Below are 20074 nucleotides of genomic sequence, written 5' to 3'. Positions count from 1 at the left end.
ATCTGTTTGGGATCTTAGGACCATCAGTTTTAAATATTATTAATATATCGCTATCCTCGGGTATTGTTCCTGTAGCCTTCAAGTCTGCCGTCATTAAACCCACGCTTAAGCGACCTGACCTTGACCCAGTAGGCCTAGGTAATTATAGGCCAGTGTCAAATCTGCCATTTTTTGCTAAATTACTTGAAAAGGTCGTTGCACAGCAGCTAAATGACTTCATGTCAGAAAATAACCTTTTTGAAACTGTCCAGTCAGCATTTAGGGCAAATCATTCTACTGAGACAGCCCTTGCTAAAGTAACCAATGATCTCCTTTTAACAATAGATTCTGGTGCCTCATCAATGTTACTGCTGCTGGATCTCAGCACTGCTTTTGATACGGTCGACCACAACATATTATTGGTTCGTCTAGAACGCATTGGTATCTCAGGAACTGTACTCTTGTGGTTTAGGTCCTACCTGTCAGACAGGATGCAATGTGTTAACTATGGCAATCTGACCTCTAAACAATCTAATGTCCCATGTGGTGTTCCTCAAGGCTCTGTACTTGGCCCCCTTCTTTTTAGTATCTATATGATCCCGCTTGGGGACATTATCCGCAAGTATAATATTAGTTTCCATTGCTATGCAGATGACACTCAACTGTATGTGTTTAGTGTTACAGGAGTCACTTGCAATACTGTTATTAGTTTGAAATGTCATTTCTTTCTTTAAATGGTAAATGGTCTGCAAGTCAATCACTCTGGAGTGCTAATTTTAAAATATAATTACTGACTTTTAATATTACTCTTAGGATCTTGTATGAGTATTGTTGAACACTGCTTCCCGTCAATGTCTGAAGAGTGGGATGATGTTTTACACCAAGAATGACAACAAGAGTTGTATGATGAAGGTGCTGAATCTGAGTCAGATAAAGAAGCTCCTCCTGATACTGGCAACCATGCAAACCACTACTATCTGCAAACCCCTGACCAAAAAGCCGTCTTAGAGAGATATGGGCTCTGCCAGTTTGTACTTCCCCAAGACACACTCCAGTAAGGAGTGCCTAAACGACCCCGGCAGTTAAGGGATCCATGAACTGTGAGAAACCTACTTATACTACTTATTAGCACACTAACATGAAGATATCAAAAAGCTGCTGATGTTTTTCACAAATAACTTTTTTTCACACAAACAGATGAAGGTTATTTGATTTTTTGCGGATTAGTGCCGTGGATAGCACATTCACCTGAAGAGGAATGGGCGTCACCAGGTTGTACTTGCCCAAGACACACCACAGGAAATGGTGCTCCTATGACACTCGTGGTAAAGGGGACACATCCAACATGGTCAATGCGCATACAGGTATGTGCTGCTGTCAGTAAATTCACTTTAGGCATAAATCAGGGTTGTGTACGTCACGGTGAAGCAGTCGCTTTCTATTCGCCAACCACTGTTGTCTGTCGACGTTGGATTGGACAAACGCAGACTACGAGTACGAATACCGTTATGTGCCTTTTCCAAAAATAATCCCCACAACATTAAAATGTTATCCCCAAAAACTATTATAAATAATGCATAAGTTGTGCACACATCCATACATTAATTTGTGTGTCTTTAAAACATGGGATTAACTCAACTCAAGTGTGCACCCGTTTTTTTTCGTTAGGCACAATTTGAGACACTACTCGAGTTAATTTAAGGGTCCATCGTTGTAGTTTTTTTCTGACACACTTCAAAATGTCGGGAGAGGTGTATCTCCTGTGGCTGCTTTCGCTTTTAAAAACGGTGAGTTTATCTCATTAAAGTCAAATATGTGATAAAGTCGTCATTCTGAATCCATAAGTGCTTCCAATCTGGGCCCATTTTCCATCTCGGTGCTACGTTTAACGCTTACAAACGCGTCTTATTGTTTCCGCCGCTATGACGTGGCTTGACTCAAAATCTCGAGAGTTCCCGACGTGTATTTGAAGAATCAGCGCTAACGTGATTTATTACTTTAAAATGTATCCTTTTCGGTTTATTCAATGATAACTTGAAATCCTTTCACGATTGTTAAAGTAATTAACTGTCTTATTCGTAGCTGAGTGGCATACATCTGTGTGCTAGTCTTCATTAATTTATGGAAAATCTAACATAAAACAGTCAACAAGGCAGTCATATAAACGTTTACAATTAAAGATGGAAATATTATTTAAGGAGTACGATGGATAAACCACTTAACTTAATGTAAAACCCTCACCGAATGTTAAACACGTTTGCATATTTAATGAATTGATCTAAAATTTCCGTTCGCATCCCCATCAAATTGATTAGAGGTTTGAAATCTGGCCTGGGCCGGTGTTCTGCCGCAATTTCTTACTTTTGCGAATCTTTCTGCTTCAATGTTCTAAGATTCAGTTGGAAAATATTTTCAATCGGGTACAATTCTAATTTTTTAACTCAAAGAGGGAGAAATAGGGGACACGTACTCTATTAAGCCATATCAGAACAACGTGTGACAGCACGAGCTTAAATATAGCCACACGGTTGTTTTTTTCCTATCTATCTACAGTAATGTTAAATGCGTTCATTTTCTCAGCATCATTCATTTTTGTTTTCTTTCCAACAAAATACAACCAGCAACGCCGAAACTCAGAATTATTATAAACTGAACTTTTACTTATTATATGTGTTGGGAATTAAATATCAAAATGTACCGTTTACCAAATTGTTCGAAGTAGTTATCTGACTCCATTAACCAAACACAACCTACATTCACCCAACAATTTATGTGCGCTCGTTTCTTGAGGGAAAATATGAGCAGGAAGCAGATATTTCCACACAGGGGCAGATTTTTTTCCCCTAAAAATTTAATTGTACTCCATCGAAAACGGCCAAATTAGTGAGGTCGAAGTTTGTGGGAAGCCTTCTTCTGAAGTCGTTTGGCTTTCTCTTCCTGGCCCACGTCTCCCCACAAGATGGCGTCTGCTCCTCCCATGGGCGTGCCAAGGAATTGTTTTGCGCCCACCGTTCTCACAACACAGCGCCATGTTCTCAAAACAACGGCTGCCGTCCTCCGTCAGAGTCCTGTTATCAAAATTCCCTAGTCAAAATACTCTGCATTTGGAACAGCGTGCCCTGTTATTGAACTAAAGCCCAGTCAGTGAATATCTTGCATTAAACTCAATAAATGTAACTTGTATTTAATCGTATAAAATCCTTTATAGTCAAATGTATAAAATCCTTCATATGAAACAAGGGTACTATTAACATTCTGCTATCATATACACTGTGTGTAAAAGGCACGTATGACTGACCCGTAGGACAATAGACTGCACAATTCCCAAGAAACAGCTATTTACTCAGTGCGCATGCCTGTGCAAGTGCACTGGGCCGCATAGGATGTGAGTGCAGAACACCCGGTTCGGGCTTAAAATGTCAATCATTAAGTCGTGCTGGGCTTCTTTGGCCGAGGTAGGGTGCATACAGACGCTGCCCGACTTGCGAACGAGTACGTTTCCGGACGATCGTTCGTAAGATGAATTTGTTCGTAAGTTGCTTCCGTGCCATATTTTGTATGTTTAAGGTTTGTATAAGTATGTTTAAGACTTGTATTAGTAACCTGTATTGTTTTGTACTAAAAAATAAACATTTCCTAAAATAATATGCCCTATAACGTTCGGTTTTACTTACTTTTGGAAGAAGCTCTTAAAGAGGTCCTGCTCCGTGGTAACAAGTGGGCGAAAAAAAAATGTTCTGACGATTTTCTCAACTGCATCAAGCGTTATTATTCCACTTTAATTTAAAAAGAAACGGCTCACCTCTTCTTTACATTTTACACCAACCATATCGAATAGATTCCCGAGATATTAAAGTTCTGAGCGCCTGGAGATTCGGTACACGTCGTACTCTATGTTTACACACAAACTAGGAAGTAGATTGCGGATTTCTTCTTCAGGGTGGATTCTTGGTGACCTCTCGCAGTGCCACCACACGTAGGTGGCGGTGGAAAAAAGCACTACAGTACTGTCCTGTACTCGGAAAAAGGTGCACATAATACCAAATCTATGTCCGGATATTTTTTGACATCCCGAAAAAAAACGTTCAAATCTACCGTTTTACGAAAGTCGAATGGTCCTGAGTAGGGGAGTGTTTGCAATAAGAAACACAGAATTTAATACAAGTGGGGAGAGAACTAAAAGATACTGAAATGATTTTTTTTTGTGTCGTTTATTTGACAAATAACATTGTTTACACAAATTATCTTAGTTTTTATTCTACATAGTCTGTCTTGCCGTAAGTAAATAAGTGCAGCGTTGTTTGTAAGCTATATTATCGATTAATAAGGGAAACTGCAAATATTGATTAGGGTAGCAGTTGGCTGAGGTTGACGGGTATGTATTCCAGTTAGTTTATCCTTTCTTCAGCCTCAGCACTACATGGTTTAAGTTTTTCTGAAGACATTTTTTAATATTCCGTTTCATCTCGTCTGCCTTCTAGCTGTCGGCGTATGGTTCCGAGGTGACGTCTGAAGCTTGCAGGGATCTGGGTTTTTCCAGCAACCTTCTATGCAGTTCTTGTGACCTGCTCAGGGAGTTTAGCCTCACCAAGATCCAGCCTGACTGCAGGAACTGCTGCCAGCAGGAAGCTCAGTTGGAAGCACGCAAGGTAGAAGTGTTGCTCCCTTAGCGTACATTAGGAAAAATGCCGGATGACTGCTATTTGAAATTTACATTCTTGAAAAATACATTTTGTTTATGCCTACATTAAGGACAAAGACCAATTGCAAAGAAATGTTCCCATTAATATGTTGGTAATTGGCACCACGAATGTTTCCTGTGCTTTTTGGATTGGCATTCAAACTGTTACAAATATTAGCTTGGGCGGGGGGAATCATCAGAGACTGCCAAAATCCTCCTTCCACCTCACAAGTACAAAAAGAAAACTCGGGCTAGCTCCAGGCTCAGTCCCTTAAATCAAGTTAATCGGTTGGGCTAGGGCTTATTGGGGCCTTTATACCCGTGGGCCGAGTCAGGTCGGGCTGGGTTGTTTTTAAGTCTTATCTTACATCTAGAAGCAAGGGATGACTGAATTTAGTCTTGTGAGGTAAGATCTTGGAATTCAGAAATTCGGGACCGGCTTGTCCTGCGTAAGTAAAGCTTTGGGTTTACTCAGGGCTCGGTCCCTCAAATCAAGCTTCAGTCTGATTCGGCCAGGTTCGGGCTTATTCACCTGCGGGCAACAGCAGCGCTTGGTCAGCATTAGTAGTTAAATAAATGTTACCAAACAAACAAACTGAACATGATCCTGTGGAAAATAATATTTTACTTTTTTTTTTGTTTTATTAATTGTTTTGAAACATGCTGCAGGGGATTTTTCTTTAAAGACGACAAGTGGTAAATTATATAAAGCTGAACCTTGGAATAGTGAATTATTTAACAAACAAAAGCTCCTTGAAGTATTCTAAAATCATGAATAACTAAAAAGACTAATTCTGCGCTGCAGTCTTATTTCAAGACTATCTGAAAGCCCGTCTTGGAGGTTAAGAGCAATACATGTATTTCAAATTAGGACAATTAGCGTGTTGATCATTCTTCAACAGATCATAGGTAAAGATTCAACATCAGTAGGCGGCCTGCGCTTGGCTTTTTGTGTATTTTTGCGCCAGGCTGTGAGGCTGGAAGGGAGCACCTTTTTTATCACTGCATGGAGGTTCTACTTGGCTGCATTTAATAAAGAAGTGCTTAATACCTTTAATGCGTTTGACTATTAAAAGCGCTGAGGCACAGGGTGTTTGAGTCATTTTTGGAGACGAGACAAATTTAAAAATCCAAACAAGTGATTTTTTTGACATTTCTCATTATCTTTTGTATGCAATGTTTAAATCTTTAAGTCAACTTGGTAAGAGGGAATTTCATCCCTAGGCTGATCTGTAACTTTTTTGTGAGTATAATTTGCCATATGTGAGAAACAAAAAATGTAAAGGGGCAGCAGTAGGTATCCATTGTGGTCAACATTGCCTCCTGAGGTTAAATGACAAAGGGGCCATCTGTCAACTCTGAAACATGTTTACTCACTCGGCTTAACGATTGCAAGCAGTTGCGATGAGACGCCCGCTGGTCAACAGTCCTTCTAACGGCCGGGCCGCCTCTTATCTCCATGTGTGGGCGACTCTGTGCCGTCCATGTGTTTTCACATGCCTCTTTTCGTAAACGATTATCTCATGTTGTGTTCATTTACTGACAGCTCTATGCTGGGGCCTTCTTGGAGGTGTGCGGATGAAAATTGGGGAGGTTCCCTCAAGTCCAAGGTGAGTTCTCTTGAGGTACAGGTCCAACTTTGGCCATTTTATAAGATTAATTTATTACCTGGTATAACTGGGTCTGATGTTTTCAACAGTGAATTTAGCATTTATCATAGTGGTTAACACGGTAACGTTCCACAGGGCGGGCTGTTACTGTTGATAATGAAAGTCGTGTACATACTTGCGACTGATCGTTTGTAATTTGAATTTGCTCTAGAGCTATATTTATTATGGAATGTATGTTTAACCTGCATTGTTTTGAAACTGAATAATAAACATTTATAAAATAATATTCTCTATAACGTTATGAAGCATAGTACTGAAAAACAAAGCTACACATTAGGCTTTGACAAGCTGTGGTCTGTGAAGCCCTTTGAGACTTCTTGTGATTAAGGGCTATACAAATAAGCATGACTTGACTATAAAGTTAAGTTTAACTTACTTTTGGAAGAGTCGGGTGACTTCCTCCTCTGTGGTAAAAAGTGGATGAGAAAAAAAAGCCATCCAGCCATTTTCTCAACCGCATGAAGGTTTTTTTTTTTTTTTCCACTTCAAAAGAAACTGTTTGGCTCTTTACACCAACCATATTAAATTGATGCATGAGATATTAAACAACAAATTAAATTAAATGATCTGCATTTATATAGCGCTTTTCAAGTCAAGACTTCCCAAAGCGCTTTAGTGTGCTTCACATTTCCCAATAGCGGCCGTGCAGCCATGTAAGGCGCTAACCTGCTTATTGGGGGTATTGGGGGTTCAGTGTCTTACCCAAGGACACTTTGACATGTAACACAGCAGCCGGGATTCGAACTGCGATCTCTTGATCCCAAGACGACAATAAAAATGTCTATGTTCTTAGCGCGCTGGAGATACCGTATAGAATGTTTACACATAAACTAGGAAGAGGAAGCGGATTTATTTCACTTTTGGGTGGATGCTGTGTGACCAGGGTTGGGTTGGGTAGGGTTACTTTAACTTGATTACTTTCAATTACTTTTGGATTACTCCAATACCAAATATGCTAATAAAAGACAAAAGAAACTAAATATGAATAAAATTAGTAAATTTTGTGCAGGCTTGGGGAGTAACGGAATACATGGAACGGCAAAAATGATGTTGGGATTTATTTTTATTTTGTTTCTGTCGCATTTTATGTTAGTTTTGCCAGAGATCAAAGCCAGGAGAGAAAGCTTACCACGTGTTGTGAGTCATAATTTTATTCATATTTAGTTTCTTTTGTCTTTTAGCATATTTGGTATTGGAGTAATCCAAAAGTAATTGAAAGTAATCAAGTTAAAATAACCCTACCCAACCCTGTGTGTGACCTCTCACAGCACCACACGGCAGAAAGTAGCAGTACAGTACAGTACTGTCCTGTACTCAGAAAAAGGTGCACACAATACAAAATCTAACTAACGGCAATGTCCGGACATTTTTCGACTTCTCAATACCGAGCGACGGCAGTAAGCCCCAAAAACCGTAGCATCATGAATGCAACTCTTTGCTCAGCAAAGAAATTTGTTGTAGTCCAGGAAGTTTGTACCATGAATTGAAATAGTTGGCATTTCGTCGTTACGAGTACTTGTGCATTTCCAGGTTAGTGCTTGATGACGTTAACGGAAAATGCACGGATGGACGTCTTGGTCAATTGGTGCTCAGTCTGTATATTGAAAATGTGAAAGCAAGCACCAAAAAGAGGGCAGCCCTCTATGACGCTCTGATCTAAGGACAGAGCTCCTAGGCACTTATAAATTCTTCAGTAGGTGGTCTTGGTCACTTAAGATTATCGTTTGTTTGTTTTGACCATTTGCCAAGGAAGCAGACCACCCATGTTGTACTGATCTCATGCCAGAGAGGATCGTGTCTTATGGCCACTGTTTTGTTTGTTGACTATAGCTGTAGCCATCTCAACGGTCTTGAGATGGGGCTTAATCACCAGGTTGTGCCAGCTGTCAATAAAAAAGCTGCCCGTCATTTTAAAATAGAACAGTAAATTGAGTCCTGCTTGACCCAACCCGTTTTTTTTTTTCCCCATCTCTTCAGCTTTTGTGAAGAGTGACAAGCCAAAGATGTTCAAAGGTCTTCAGATCAAGGTGAGTGATAGCAAGTAATCACTTGTTGCTCTATGCTACAAATGCGAAACTTGGCAAAATAATAATCATGATATATTGCCAGAATTGCAACTCATAACACCTCAAGTAAAATATGTGATTTTGACAACCATGTGAATAGATTACTTATTCTGGCTTTTATTTAAAATTTTAAATCATTTCTCTTCGCCCCCACTTAAAACATTTTTCTCACTTTCTCAGTACGTGCGAGGCTCCGATCCTGTACTCAAGCTTTTGGATGATAACGGGAACATCTCTGAGGAACTCAGCATCCTCAAGTGGAACACAGACAGCGTGGAGGAGTTCTTGAGTGAAAAATTGGAGCGGATATAAAAACATAATTTTGATTTAATATGTGAAGAACATAAACTACAGTGGTTTTCTAACTCCTGTTATGTTTTGGGGGTAAGGATTCTTAATGACGATAAATTAAAATGACATTAAATAGTTTATAAGATACAAAAAATGCACATTTTTCCACATATTTTTTTATTAGGACCCTGTTTCGCATTCATACATAGCTGCTAAATCATGCTAAAAGTAAAAAAATGGGAGTTTGTTGAAAAGCTCGGTTTATTGTTTCAGTTTTTTTACAGTTTCGGATTTTCTTGTACACAATATGTTTAATGATCAAAAATTCATATAGATGAGAATATTTGAATGAATGAGCCAAGTTTCAGTCTTGAAGTAGATTTTGTCACGGGGCACGTTAGTGAAGAGCTCACCTTAAACCAGTTTTGGGAAGTGAGTTCTGATGGGATTTGTGTTCCGTGGCTTCAGACAGAAAACTATTTGATGCTCTTTTGTGAAGATTAGAATATTAAAAAAATAAAAACATTTGTCTTTTGAACTGTTTGATAAATCATTTTGAAACGCCGTATTGTCCTGCGGGTGTACAAGATGCCTTAAGTACTGCAAGAATTTAGAAACGATTTTTTTCGCTCGGGAGTTTTAAGTTAATGACTATGTTGTACCTTTTTAAAGAATAATCTAGTCGTAATTAGAATATTTAGTCTTGTGGAGAAGTGACGGTCAGTCTCACCCCGCACATAATATAATTTTGAAATATTCCTTTTCTTTTAAATTTAAGTTCTTAAGGTATTGAGTTTTGTCGCGTTTAAGAATTACAGCTGCGGACTAGCTCTAGTCAAGTTGTATTAGAGTGACACCTAGTGTTGGGGATAAATTACAGTTTAATGGTCATTAATTCTATTTCTGCTTAGTGGTTGCTTACATATTGCCACAAACATTCTTCTTCGATGTTGATATAAATTCAATCTTGAGCTTTTATTCAAAAGAAAAAAACTTGAAACAAGCCCTGAATTTAGATGAGAAAAAAAAACAACAAATCCGAGTCTTTAAAATAGTGTTTTGCACAGGAATGGAAATGGTCCAATTTCACTAAATTGCACATAATACCACGAGTTCTTCACTCCAAATGATATGTATTTACTCAGCAATCCATGATCCACATATTACACTGACTAGATTAATATAAATCCCAATTCCAAAGTACAGTTCAAGTATCCGAATTCTTTAAAATAAATGAACCAGACAGACTATTAAAACAGGTGTCCATCCAATGGCCTATTGTGTTCATATTGTCCAAAATGTGTACTAGCAGTATTAGTACAATTGTATTTAGGTACCATTTAGAGATTGGACTTGATCTCATCCTGGCCATTTTACAACAAATCCGTAACAAAAATACATTATTAAATTACAGCCATACTTAGTAAAAGTATGCATTATTTGGCGGGATTACAATTTTACTTTAAATTTACATTTACATAACTGCCAATAGAGGAGTTGTCTTTATTCCGCGGTTGAGTGGTTAATACGTCTGCGGCACAGTTCTGAGTTCATTGAATCCAGCTACCAGCCTTTCTGAGCGGAGTTTGTATGTTCTCCCCGTGCTTGCGTGGGTTTCCTCTGGGGACTCAGGTTCCCTCCCTCATTAAAAAAAAAAACCATGCATGTCAGATTAATTGGTCATTTCATATTGTCCCTAGGTGTGAATGAGCAAGTGTCACTGTGCCCTGCGACTGGCTGGCAACCAGTTCAGGGTGTACCCTGCCCAATGCCCGAAGATGCCCGGGGTGGGCTCCAGCACCCCCGCGACCCTACTGAGGATAAGCGATGCAGATAATGGATGGTAGGATAGAGGATTTAAATTCCAAGACACTTGCGTCAGACTAAGGAGAACACCAGTCAATCTGAAATGAACGGACAGCCTTGTAAATCAGAATATTGTCAAGAGGTCTGCCACCCTCCCTTCAAACAAGTGAAACTTGGACACAACACATCTAAGTTTGTTGGAAATTTAGAAAATGAACACTTTGTGTGTGTACATACTCTTAATGTAAACTAAAACAGCATATCTTGTCTTCCATTTTATTTTTGTTTAAACTATGGTTGGTTGGTTGTATCCCTTGACTACTATGGTCGTAGGAGCACCATTTCCTGTAATGTGTCTTGGGCAAGTACAGCCTGGTGGGGCCCAGCCCTCTTCATACTGTAGTAAAAATTTGAGCACTTTTTATAGGACCAAAAGCAACTACCTGACCTTGGTTTCCTCTATTTCATTCACAAGGTTAAATTATTCGTTTTTCTTAAACTAAATATGAATAAAATCCCTAATGTTTATTTTGTCATTTTTAATTTGATATTGGAGTAATACAAAAGTATTTGAATTGAATTGAGTTAAATTACTACAATATTATAGTATTTGGATTACATAACATAACAATTTTTAAGAAACAACTAGTAACTATCACATTAAATTTGTACATTTATCAACCCAATCCTGTTGGGGAATATACAAATACGCTCATATGCATAAACATGCGTGATGGGATTTTGTTGGATTTTCAGACATCTTTTCATATGTTTCTTTCCATGGTACACTCACCTTTTAAAGGCAGTCCTAACATGTTTGGTACAATTAATAGTTGTTTTTTCCCTCTGTAAAGGTAAGGTGCGTAGTTTGAGGTGTCCTTAAAAGTTGAAAGTTAAATATTTTCCCTATTAAGTATGTGTTAACAGTTCCCAACCGAATCTCTTATTTTCCATTGCGCTTATCTGCTTTTGTCTTTCTTTTATCAGGCCTTTTGTGGCAGACCTCCGAAAAGATGAAAAAGAAGAATTTGAGAGCCTCTCAGAAATGCACACAAATTGTGTTACTCTGCTGAAATGGTGGCCAAGTAAATCATGATTTGCATGCATTTTTAGACGTGGAAGAATAAACTTTTTTTTCATCTTTTTGGGGGGTTGTTCCAGCCTGTTAAGCGTAAGATAAAAGCAGATTGGTGCAATAGAAAATAAAGCATAAAGGCTTTTTGAACTAAGTTTGGTATTGTCAACACATACTTAATAGAGAAAATATTTAAATTGAAACCTTTTAAGGACATATCAAACTATGCACCCCACCTTGAAATAAAGAGTTCTTCAAATATTGGACTATCTGGCGCTTTTTTGTAATAATAAATCACACTGTTGTAACAGTCCACTAGCAGTCTTAAAATCGTACCCGGTACTGGGTACGGTTGTAGCACTGTGCATCTCTGTTTGAAAGAATATCCCAGACATTTGGAGCTATTGATCCCTCTACCATTGATGTGTACTTGAAAAAGACAAATGAATGTACCACCATGTCTAAGGGTGTTAGGGGACTAGCACAAAAAATATGAAATGGGGGGAAAGCAAGATGTGTAACAACTGTACCTGGTCTCCCTCAGATATTTTCAATTTCGGTATGAATAATTGCACTGTGCCTAATCGACTTGCTCTTTGGCGACACCGGGAGGGGAAATCTGAGACTTCCCCACGCAGTCTTAAAAAAATGACGAACCATCCAAGTTTAATGAATAGTGAGTTCATCTCGATTTTTGAGTGCGAAGCGCTCTATTCACCCACTGGCCCCCGGGGCAGCATACGTGTCCACGCCGCTTTTGCTCATCCCTCCCGGGAAGAGAATGTAAGCCAGCTGCGGCTGCAAGCTCGCGGGCGACCAAGCACTGCAGTTGCACGGCACCACGTAGGGGCTACCAGTGCCGGGCAACGCGTGGGTGTGTTGCCCCAGGCAAGCCAGCCCCCCGACCACCGCCCCAGACTGGTGCCCGAAGGCAGGCGCGTTGAAACCGCTTAAGTGAGGCTGGAAGTCGGCCACCCGATGGAAATGTCTCAGCGGGGATGGCGCCAGGAGCGTTTTCTCCCCTTGGATGACAAAGTTCGAGTCCACGGAGAATCCTTTGAGGGTCTCCACGTGCGGGAAGAGCAGGTGCTCCGCCCGCTGGAAGGTTTTAGTTTTGCGCCGCGGTCTGTACTTGTAGTCCGGGTGTTCGCGCATGTGTTGAGCACGCAGCCTTTTGGCCTCGTCGATGTAAGGACGCTTCTCGGAGTCGCTGAGTTCTTTCCACTCGGCGCCGAGTCGCTTGCTGATTTCCGAGTTGTGCATCTTGGGGTTGTCTTGAGCCATCTTGCGTCTTTGGCCCCTGGACCACACCATGAACGCGTTCATGGGTCTCTTAATGTGGTCTAAAGGTTTGGGCATTTCCAAGTCTGTCCACAAGTTCATTTAAACCAATTTAAGTCACCTTTTCCACGAAAAAAGGGGAAACGTCATGGGCTTTTCTTTAGACTGCAATGAAATCCCATTAAATGTTTTTTTTTCTGCGTGCCTTAATAGAATGACTGCCAGCAAGTTAACAGCTTGTTCTGTACGAATCCTTTCACGTCTACCTCTCATCTGTACTCCACTGTCGCCTTGGGACAAGTCTATGAGAAAGGGGGAGCATTTAATCCCCGTCAAAAAAAAAACCGCCACTTATGCCCTCCCCCTTGACACGTTAAAAAGCTCACAAAATCTCAGATGAGAGACTTGCACGGGAAAGAAGCGATACAAAGACCGACTTTCACCAAGGCCACCATATTAGGTCAGCCTAAATCATCCATCTATCCATCATCTTCACAGCTTATCCTAGGTAGCAATCTCATCCCAGCTATCTTCATGCAGTGGGCAGGGGACACCCTCAAGTGCCAGCCAGTCGCAGGGCACACAGAGACGGACAAGTCACTCGCTCATCCACAACTAGGGACAATTTGGACCGGTCAGTTTACCTGACATGCATGTCTTTGGAATGTGGGAGAAAAACGGAGTGTCCGGAGGAAACCCATGCAGGCATGGGGAGAACATGTAAACTCCACACGGGGAGGTTGCAGTAGCTGTATGGACATAAACCCTGAACCTTTATAATAATAATAAGAATAATTTCCTTTGTATTGTCATTCTTTGTAACAATGTACACAGAACGAAATGTCGATACACCTGACCCGTTGTAGCGAGTCGGTGCAGCCGCAGCCAGAGGGCGCCGCCATTATACCAATTAGGTATGTCTCGGTCGAGGCGCGAACCAGCGACCTCCCAGTCTCAAAGCGGGCACACTACCATCTGGGCTACTGAGCTGGTTTACACTGTGAGGCTGCGCGCTAACCACCCATCCGACGTGCCGCCCAGCCTAAATCAGAGGTTCTCAAATAGTGGGGCGGCCTTTGCAAGGTGGGCGCGGTTGCGTTTCACTTCAGGCAACTTTTTTTTTTTTTTTTAAACATTCCCAGAATAAATGTGCAATTGCACCTCCACTACTCTGGGATGCAGTAGCGCTCTCTTGTGAGTGTTTTGTTTACATTTAGCTTCTACGCAGTGCATTCAGCACAGAATATAAGCATTTAGTAGGAAGTGTAGAAGCAAAGTGTAGCAGACCCTCAATTGACCCCATGACATTTCTTTACACTGATAAGTAAAGACAGACGGGGTAAAGAGTAAACAAAAGTCTCATCCCGAAAGTTAAGACGAGGAAGTTTGATTAAGCATACGCAGCACTTCACTGCGACCACAGAGGGAGGCACACAAAAACCATAATGCTTGCAATGTTAAAAATGTTGGCAACTGTATATGTGCTCATATGTCAAATGATATGATATTAAAACTTTTTTTTTAATGAAATCAATAAATAATAATGTATTTAAACAGATCATTAGCTCAACAGAACAATATTAAAACACATTAACACGCAAAACCAAAATATATTAAATAATAATTGCGGATGCTTTTAACCGCTTACCAATCATGTAAAATTCACCTAAAACCCTGATCCAAGACATACCCAAAGTAAATTGAATGCAGTTGTTGAACTGTTTGGAGAATCTTGGTCTGCTTTGAAAGGTAACACTCTGAAGTTTTGTTCCCACTTGAAATAATCACTGCAGGTGCTACATACATTGAGTAATCTATGTTGGAACACACAGAGAAAAAAAGGTTTTATTCTCACCTGAATTTTTCTTTGCCAATTACATGCCTAACAATAAGTGTAGCATGGGCTGCTTGTCTAGAAATAGCTGGGACAAAAGCATGAAGCTTTACCTGGTCCGAGGTCAAAGTTGATCACAGTCTAAAAAACTAAACATTAGTATAATATTCATTTCTATATCTTGAATCCCATGAATTTAAGTTTTCCAATATGTGGCATGACATATTTCAGTGACCGGTGACATCATACAGACACGTCTTTGCTTCTTAACAGCCTGTCAGCCCGCCAGCAGGCTGGCAGAAACGCTAACAGGTTAATCAAAGATGCCATCTGGATTTATGGCTACAATGAGCACATTTTGCAATACGTACAGAACTTTTTGAAGCAGGGTTTGAAGCTGCACACAGCAAATCTAATCTCCTTCTCAATTATATGATGCCAACAACGATCGCTGGCCAACTAAAGTAGAGATGTGGGATGATTGTTGGCAATATTAAGCACGGACGTAGCTTTTGGGTCAGTATTGTTGGGGAGCAAATCGTGAAAATAAATCACAAGTATGTCATTAAATACGGGAATTATACAGCCAATGTGTGTCTATGCGTCAGCGCTTCAGCAGAGAACGTGACTTATACATTATTACATACCTGCAAGTGTTGCCCCTGTCCTACATACCGTGCTATGCTATTTACGTAGTTTTTTTACCCGCTCCGAGTTCTACATTATGTATTACCACTAAGTCACTAGACTTTAGGGAAACGTAATTTGATTGTTTTAAATACAAAACATGTGATTTTCTTTGTTTTGAAATCAAAAACTTGAGTTCAGTGCTAAATAAAAGTGTTGAAAAATCACATTCAAAATCATTGAGACACATTCTTAAAGGCAGTTGACCTTGACTTCATTTCATTGGAAATGGCACGCAACAATTAAGCTTTTTCACCCCTCTGAAAACATCCACGAACAAATCTTATAAAAGCAGTGTTTTCCAACTGGTATGTCTGGACCCAAAAGTGGGTCGCGGACCTGTTTTCAGTGGGTCGCAGGATTTTGCCTTGGCAAAATAATACTAAGAAAAAGAAAAAAATGGGGGGTCAATTACACTCTTTGTCAGTAGATGGCCATAATTTATTTCTGTGCAGTCAATGTTGCATTTGAGAGGGACCTCATCTCATTCTATTGTGACTTTGTTTGTTTTATTTCCTCTTCCTGCCCATAATGATGGGTCAGTGATAAGGGAAAGGAAAAGTGGAATAACAGTGACAACAATGATCGAGTCGCATAAGAAGACAATTTCAAAATACGAAAATAGTGTACAAGTGTCTGCCATTGACGCGAGATTATATTGATTTCTTGAAATCATTTTCATAATGAAGATAGGTTATCTGATCAAATATGTGCTTTAGCCTCACTATATGTTATTGAAATGGAATTGATGGGGAAATGTTTGAATTAGCACTAACTGTATGGAATTATAAACACAATATTGGCCTTCAAGTGCAAGTTGCTAAAGACATTACAAATTGAGTTATGGAAAAAAAAGTTTACAATACAGTAGATATTTAAGCGTTTCTTATTCTGGCAATGGGATTTCATTAAAGTCACAAAGTGCGGCAGTTGCAGGGAGTCTATATCATTTGCTTCTCTCGATGGGAAGCCACTGTTTATGGGAGACCCAGGGGTGCGGTAGCACAGCAGAAGTTGTGATAAGATGTTTTCAGGAGAAGGGCCAAACGGATGAAGAGATGGGCTGTGGGGGGTCACCAAGCTAACCATCTCCTTGTCTTTCGCCCTCTGCTTCTTATCTGCCTGAGCTGGAGGTTCTGAATCCATTTGTTGTCACCATATCTGTCACGCGGACAGACCCAAATGCAGGACACAAGGAGACGTAAAACAAGGGTTGTGATCAAAACTCAATCAGGATTTTTTTATTCAAAAAACAAAACGACTTTTCTAACGAGAAGGGAGAGTGGCACCAGAATAGCTGAGGAGGGGGAATTGTAAATGAGACCACTGGACAGTTTATGTTTAAATAGCACTGCGTCGATGCTGAATTTTGAAAAACACACTCATACTAAACAATGCGCTGCCAAAAAGGGTGTTGGGGACCACAATTTCATGGTACAAATATAAGAATTATTTTTGTATATGCAGGCTAGTGTTTCTAAACTAGTAGAAGCCTGGTCGATGTATGTTGAGTTTTGAGTACCGCAAAAGCACTATTGTGTATTGGTCTGCGTTTGGTGTGACTACCAGAAAGGGCAGGAGGCGGATGTGAAAGGGGTGTTGTTGGTTGAAACGGATAATAAGAAAAAGTGCCAGCGGCACAAAATGTGTGCGCTAATCCGGTTATCCCCAGGCACTCAAGATACTGTCCCTCTCCTTGGGAAGTCTATCTTTTCTTCTTATGTCAAAACTGTCGTCCGTGCACTCAGGTGGATTACGGAGTCACGGCAAAGAAAGAAATGGACAGGTAGACACAACGGGGGCTAGGGGGAGGGCAAAAAAATGACGACAGGGGGGGGGGGTACGTGAGTGAATACTTGATTAAAAGACGCATGCGCAAATTTAAGAATCTAATATAAGAATTAAATCTCAATTTTGTCTTTATACAACCCACATTGGATTTCAAGCCGCAGGCTTAAAATTAGGGTGCATTGTTTGAGGTGTCTTTAAAGAAGTTCAAAGGTAAATATTTTCTGTATTAAGTATGTGTTAACAATGCCCAACTGAGTTCAAATGGCCTTTATTTATTTTTCCACAGCACATATCTGCTTATATCTTACCTTTTGGACAGCTGTTCAGGGCGATCTCATTAGGTCGGAGGAATGGGGGACAAAGGGTTGGGGGAGGAGTGGTGCAGAATCAGAATATTAATTGACTTTGTCAAAGATCAATTAATCTTTATTCTTGGGGGACTTTTCACCCCATAATTAAAAGAAAATACAAAATTCACAAAATAAATGTCCAGAATAAATATCCATAAAATCCAATACCCATAAATAACCCAATATTAACTCTATCATGCAGACATGCTGCTATAAAAATTTAATAGCAGTATAATCAAATGTTTCCTTATTATTCAAACAGATATTGTTTTTTAATTAATAAATATTAGTTTTTTCAGATGTGCCATGGGAAATTATCCAATTTGTGTGCTTGTGCAGTCTAGCGCCTGGCACAGTAATCATGTAGTATTCTTCTATACCATAAGCGGCAGCAGCAGCAGCAGCAAGTAGCTAATTGCCTTGTGCCTGGAGAAAAGGAAATAAGTGAGGGAAAGACTAAGAGCTGTGGAGGAAGAGCTTTGTGTGTGTCTTTCATCGATTCCTGCCAGGAAATCCTCTCTGTGTTCATCCAAACAGTCCCAGGTTTCACACTGAGTACGTATAAATATGAAAGATTATAAAATACTCAATACCTTGTGTTTATTTGATTTCTATTTAGGAAATTATAATATAAAGTCATTCTTAAATTTAAAAAAACGCTTATAATGTTAATGAATGCTTTTTTTCTCCAGATTTTCAACTATCGGCGTCCAGAAGGATTTTTTTCAATGAAAGAAATGTGCCTTGCCTCGAAAAAGATTGAAAAACACTGCACTAGGAAACGGTATATAAGACACGTTGTCCCTTGAATTACTTACTGAGTCACATAACAGACATAACTAGTTGTAGTGTATTTACCCTCTACTTTAACAGACAAAGGCAAAACTTTGTATTTAATGTAAAAACTACCAGCACACTTGCACTTCACGTTTTGTTGTTTCAACTTAACATAATCATATTTCCTAAAAGTGCATTCTTAGCTCACAATGCTCTTTTTGACACTCCTGAGTCGTTTATTAGGCCGTACTTGGGGAAGAAAATCTCTAAAGATTTTTGAGCGTTTGGGCAGGGATTTCACTAAACCATGTACTTATTCTCATGATACTTAGGAAAAGTCAAGCTCTTTAAATAGCTTTCCACCTGACACTTTGACAGTGGAATATACTTTGATTGACCCCAGGGCAGAGTTGACGGAAATGGGGGAGTGGAAAAGAGGTCTTTGTCCAACAAATAATTTCATAAGACCACATCCTGGCTGAATTAATACGCTTCCTTCGAGTTCGGGAGGATCAACCGGAGCGCTACTTTACTCTCAGCTTGTTTGCAAAACAAGCATGTCAGCAGTCAATGAGGTTTATTTACAAGGAGCTTTTTGCTACTCGCTTTTTGCCACCACAGCAATGCAGTGAAAATAAAGCATATTTCAAGTGCTATTTGAAAACTCAAGGGTAGACAGTAGGGTTGTTCGAACATACACAAAAAACTTTTTGGGATAGAAAAGAATCACACACAGACGCAATCACACTCAATTATCATCAAAACTCTTTCTAGCAAATAAGTAATTAATTCAACAACCACAACACTTCATAAAAGGGACTCTTACACTCACAAAAACTGTAACATTCATTAACAGGCTCTCAAGCACAAGCCCTGAAAATGTATGTCAAGCTAAAAATCTCTCAAATTAAAAAGAATGACCCCCCATGAAAAAACTCGCAAAATATGCCATTCACAAAAATGTCTCAAGCACAAAGCCCATGCATAAAACGTCAAACCAGATTACCCTCTTGTGCAGTGTTATGAGTTTCTACCTATATCAGCTTGACAAACGATACACACATTAAAATTTATCACACAACTACCCTCACATATTACAGAACAACAACAAAACAAACTGCTAAACACCATGCCTACATACATTTCTCCTTGTAAAAAGAAAAAAAAACAACAGACTTCACCTTCCACTCTTCAATACCAAAAATCTCTTACTTTAACTTGAATGGTCTGCTTTTATATAGGGTTTTTCAAGTCACTGGAGACCTCTCAAAGCGCTTTACTATGTGCTTCACACGTACCATTCACACACACACCGATAGCGGCGTCAGCCATTCAAGGCTTCTACCTGCTCATCGGGCGCATCAGGAATTCAGTGTCTTGCCCAAGAACACATTTAACTCGGCAGAGCGAAGAATCAAAGCTGTGACCTCTCGGTACCAAGGCGAGCACTCTACCTGAGTTACTGCTGCCCCAAAGAACTTCTAAAAAAACACTCATTAAAGACCATTCACACTGCATTCTTGCAATAGTTAGAACAGGTTTTATGACACTAAGAACTGTTTTCAAGTTTTCGTAAGCAGCAATTGGTTGTGCACGTGTTATGAAATCATCTTTGCATCGATTAGGGTCTTAGTCCGACTGCATATAGTCTGATTGAAAGTGTTGGGATAATCATTTCATTTTTGGATTACTCATGCATGTTTAGTCAAGTGAACCAATTACTTTACCAATTACCCAAACCCAATTAATTTGGGTTTCCAACATGGCGGCGCGTGTTTACGTTGCG

The 20074-nt window shown here is 39.8% G+C and overlaps 2 protein-coding genes across 2 annotated transcripts; one reads left to right on the top strand and one right to left on the bottom strand.

Moving 5' to 3' along the window:
• The first annotated feature begins 1608 nt into the window (after window positions 1-1608).
• On the top strand, window positions 1609-9225 carry selenof (selenoprotein F). Its single transcript, XM_088335645.1, has 5 exons — window positions 1609-1766; window positions 4461-4628; window positions 6207-6270; window positions 8308-8357; window positions 8577-9225. The coding sequence occupies exons 1-5, from the start codon at window positions 1719-1721 to the stop codon at window positions 8706-8708; spliced, it is 462 nt and encodes a 153-aa protein (XP_088191771.1). The 5' UTR covers window positions 1609-1718; the 3' UTR covers window positions 8709-9225.
• A 3057-nt stretch (window positions 9226-12282) lies between these two features.
• LOC148374377 (transcription factor Sox-14) lies at window positions 12283-13123 on the bottom strand. The gene has a single exon (XM_088322896.1). It carries the CDS (start codon window positions 12949-12951, stop codon window positions 12283-12285), a length of 669 nt encoding a protein of 222 aa, XP_088179022.1. The 5' UTR covers window positions 12952-13123.
• Window positions 13124-20074: the final 6951 nt, after the last annotated feature.

This window comes from Urocampus carinirostris, chromosome 1 (genome assembly GCF_059441175.1).
Source record: "Urocampus carinirostris isolate Australia breed hairy pipefish chromosome 1, RoL_Ucar_1.0, whole genome shotgun sequence".
NCBI lineage: Eukaryota > Metazoa > Chordata > Actinopteri > Syngnathiformes > Syngnathidae > Urocampus > Urocampus carinirostris.
Note: the sequence above shows the minus strand (reverse complement) of the source record. Positions and strands in the feature narration are given on the sequence as shown.